Below are 4319 nucleotides of genomic sequence, written 5' to 3'. Positions count from 1 at the left end.
TAGTTTGGGGGACAGGGGGTGGGTTGGATATCTATATTTTTCACGTTTCCTTCATGGCCTCCTCCAGGATGTATCTTCTTATGAAATGCATGCTGATTTTCCAACTTGTGGTGTTGATCGCGAAGAACAGTCGGGCGCTCATTTGTTTGCCCTGTGATAAGTCCAAATGCGAGGAGCCCAAGCACTGTACGGGCTCCGTGGTGTTGGGGATCTGCGGCTGCTGCTCGGTTTGTGCCAAGCAGAAGAACGAGAGCTGCGGCGGCGTTTACGGTCTGTACGGGACCTGCGACCGCGGACTCCGGTGCGTGATCAGACCCCCGTTAAACGGCGGCTCCATCACGCAGTACGAGGTTGGAGTTTGTGAAGGTCTGTATACACATTTCATTTACTCTTTGAAAAGTTGTCATCCATGTTCATTGCTTCAATCGCGCCTAATGACGGCACTTCTGCCTCCGTCTGTATTTATTGGGGAAACTAAACCAAAGCGGATGTGTTCTGGCAAGCCATTTTAACACTTTATTTCATAAAGCTGACTAATCATTTGGCTGTTTTTACTTATTTTTAAATAGATGTCAGAATTCAAATAGTAGGCTATCTAGTCATCTAAATTCAGGACCTAGTAATTATTTCATATTAGTGCTAATCATATCCCAATAGTAACAAGTAGGCCTAAGTATTCTATTTTTACTGCTAACAAATTGCAAATATTTCTCTGAATTTTGGAAATCTGTGGTTCAGATATGAATTATTCACTTCTATTTACATTGGTGGTTGCTAGTAGTAGTAGTACTAGTAGTAGAATCTATTATAGTTACTAGCATACATTCAAGCTTGACTAGATCTTATTTATTGGATACTAGTATATGTTTGTGTGACACCAGAATATATCCCAGTTTATTAACATTTATCCCAGTAGTTACAATTCTTACTAGTCAGATTACAATGTAATTCCAGCTGTGTATTCCAGTTGTAACTAGTTACAATTAACATTATATCATGTAATAGATAATTACTAATAATACATAGTAATAAAGTTGATAATCAGTAACAGTGGAATAGCCTATACATACTAGTTGGATATGAATAATCCATATCTGAACCACAAATCCCTATAAACAGAAAAAATTACCAGTATCAATGAAATTGTTACTTGTTTATATTGCTGTTGTATTTAGTAGATCGTTCATACTAGTGAACCTGAAAAAAAGTTTATTTGTCACTATTGGAGTATTTAATTAATATGTAGATCTACTTGTAACATAAAGCAGATACTTGTTAGCTTTTAAAAAAGTGATAATAAATGTTTAAGCGGCTTGCCACATTATCTGTCCATATGGAAAGGAAAATTAAAGTCTAAAGTATGCTAAATCTGCAATACAGTGAGTTGTTCATTATGATGTTAACCTGGTTAACAGTACGGTAGCTCAGCTTCGAGAAATGAAAAACTCCTGAACATTATGTGTCATTATTACAGCTAATTTGAGTGAAACGAACCATTATCAGCTCTCATTAGATATCGTAATGTGATTGTAAAGCCATTATAGAGAGGATATTGTCGGCATGAGGCTGAATGTCAGCGTTGGGCCTGTCTAGTAGACAGGCATACATGACGGTCTTTTGGAGTAGAGTGAAAGAGGCAAGCTGGTTAATGTGTTTGCAGCATGTCGGTTTTCCGTTTCTTTGGGGTATGGCTAACGGATTCTGTGCTGTTTTTGGACGTGGTGCCAGCCTCGCTCTTTCCGCCAAGGCTTGTTGGTTTTTCATCGGAATGTCTGCTATGCAACTTCATATGAGCCTCAGCCAGTAGCCTATCTTTGACATCGGACCGTCGAGGGACGTGCGCTTCTAATACCCTCAGTCATGAGGCTTTGCTTCTCAGGATGCTTTTTACTCACCACCTTGATTCAGTTAATTGTGCTGTCAAGTGTTTGTCTTAGCTCAGGGTCTTCTCTGTAGGGGTTTTCTCTCTGTACTTCACATTCTTTTTAATCCTGGCTTAGTACATTTCAGTTTGAAAGGGTGTTTTAAAATCCTGGGTTATGAAGCCCTACTCAAGTGCTTGTTTATGGTGTGAAACCATACGGTGATAAAAGCACGTTGTTTAGCACCATTGCCTACCTGATTAAATATTCATGAGCTCTGTTGCTGTTAAATAAACTTTCACTCACTGTTTAGTTTCTGCATCTGAGATAAAAGAATTGGAAAACGCGTTAACTGCACAGCGAAGAAAATAAATTAGTTTTTGGAGACTTTGAACAGCCAGAGCCGATTTATGTGACATTTCACAGATGGAAAATCCTGTTTAAATCTGCATTTGTCCAGTCAATGTTATTGACCTCGTACATAAGCAAATAAGAATTTAAACCCACAGTTTACAAATATAAAAACAGGTATTCTACGCAGTCAAAATGCAATGAAAATGTTTATCTATTCACAATGCTGTCAAGTGTCAAGCATCAGCCACTTTATCGGCCTGTCATCATTTTTTAAGTTGAGTTTCTGCTGCTGAAGAAAGAATCAAAACCATACATCTTTACTGAAACTTTGCAGGCTTTGTAAACTAATGAAGCAACTATACCAGAATGGGGTGTCATCTCAAGAGAATAACCCTAGAGATCTAAAACAGGCACAGCAATGATCAAAACTGTCATATTAGCTATTTAGACAGATTTTGAACAGACTGTAACATTTTCTGCATGCTTGCACGATGTATCAGTCTACTTTTTCTCTGAAGAGTCCCATCGCTTGTTAGGCCTAGTCTAAGTTGGAACGCCGGCTTGGTCAGAGGACATGCATTGCAATGTCATGTTTCAGCATGGCTGGCTATGAAAATTGAAGGCGTCTCGACCGTTTGACATGTAACTGCCGGGGTGATATCTGCTGTAATTCAGCCAAGAAAACACTGCGGCATTGAGTGCCACGGCTACGGCTGTCAGATAAATCAGTCAGATGAGAGAGCACAGCGAATGCCAGTGTAGGCCATGTCCTGCTAACCCCCACCCTCACCTCCTAACAAACTAAGACCTCAGAGGGTCTTAACAGTGAACTAGTCTCTAAAGTACATCTGCTGTAGACCGTGCCTGCCGTAAGTCATCATGAATTATGAATATCTCAAAGTTCTCTGTGTTGTGCGACATCAAAGATTTGTACTGGCCTTGAAAGGAAAAGTTCACCCAAAAATGAAAATTCTGTCATTTATTCACCCTCATGTCGTTCCAAACCTGTATGGCTTGCTTGCTTTCTGCTGTATAACACAAAAGGTGAATTTCTGAAGAATATCCTGGCTGTGTATTCAATTAAATGAAAGTGATTGACAGCTGGGGTTAGGCTTCAAAAAGCACCAGTGAAGTGGCTCATATGTGAAGCTGAGTAGACAAAAATTTAAGTCATTATATACATAAACGAATAACTTTTGTGTTTCACAGAAGAAACAACTACATTGAGGTTTGGTGCGACACAAATGGTGAGTAAATAATGACATAATTTTTAGGTGAACTGTTCCTTTAAATCGAGCACCACAATCCACAGGGGTGAAGGAGAAAACAACAAAATATTTTTTCTGTTTGAACTGACCCTACACTTCACTTCCAAGTCCATAAATTCCTGTGTATTCCAAAGCATGAGATTACTTTGACAGGCTGTTTACAGTGAACACATACATTCGAGATGATGGTCTTGAAATGCCCCGCGGGCTTCTCTGGAGATGGGCTTACCAAGCACATCACATGGAACACCCAGGGGGTTTAGTGTCAGGACCCTCCAGGTGAGCTTTCCCTGCGAAGTGATGTATGATGTCTCGCTTCTATATTCAGAGAAAGCAGTCAGGGGTCCCTGTGTGAAGCCGGCTGTACTTGGAGTTACTTTAGGCCTTATCTTAACAAGAAAAGACCTTTATACAACCTTTGCTCAAACTGCGACAATTTCATCAGTTAAGGTGCAGTTCTATTGTTTTAAATCCACTACTTATCACTAATTTTTCAAGAGATATTCCAAATCACAAATGTTTGAAATCTATGATTATTAATCTATTGATTATTTTTGCTTTGCTATTTTTGCTTGATTGTGGTTTTCTTGTAGAACTGCTTTATAGGTTTTGTTGACATTCATAAGTCTTCTGATGATTAAAACAGATTTTACTAGTGTCAAAAAAAAAATGTGCCTTGTAAGGCACAGATTGCTCTATTTTTATGAAGCCAGTGAGTGGAAGACCAAAATGGAGCCAGAAATAAACATCTAAGTTGAACTTGAGGCATCTGGAAATTTAAAGACTTTGCATGCTTCTTTTTAGGGATGCTTTATATATTGACAACCCTTTTTTT

At 39.0% G+C, this 4319-nt stretch overlaps 1 protein-coding gene across 2 annotated transcripts in view; it reads left to right on the top strand.

The window, feature by feature from the left end:
* Window positions 1-8: 8 nt before the first annotated feature.
* The window catches only part of crim1 (cysteine rich transmembrane BMP regulator 1 (chordin-like)), a 136958-nt gene continuing 132647 nt past the window's right edge, over window positions 9-4319 (top strand). For both annotated transcript variants that reach the window (XM_016475416.1, XM_016475415.1), the window contains exon 1: window positions 9-366. In XM_016475416.1, the coding sequence (XP_016330902.1) occupies window positions 54-366 (313 nt within the window). In that variant the 5' untranslated portion in view covers window positions 9-53. The remainder of the gene's footprint in view (window positions 367-4319) is intronic.

This window comes from Sinocyclocheilus anshuiensis, unplaced genomic scaffold (assembly GCF_001515605.1).
Source record: "Sinocyclocheilus anshuiensis isolate Anshui unplaced genomic scaffold, SAMN03320099.WGS_v1.1 scaffold676, whole genome shotgun sequence".
NCBI classification, from domain to species: Eukaryota; Metazoa; Chordata; class Actinopteri; order Cypriniformes; family Cyprinidae; genus Sinocyclocheilus; species Sinocyclocheilus anshuiensis.
This window is presented reverse-complemented; position numbering and strand designations above follow the sequence as displayed.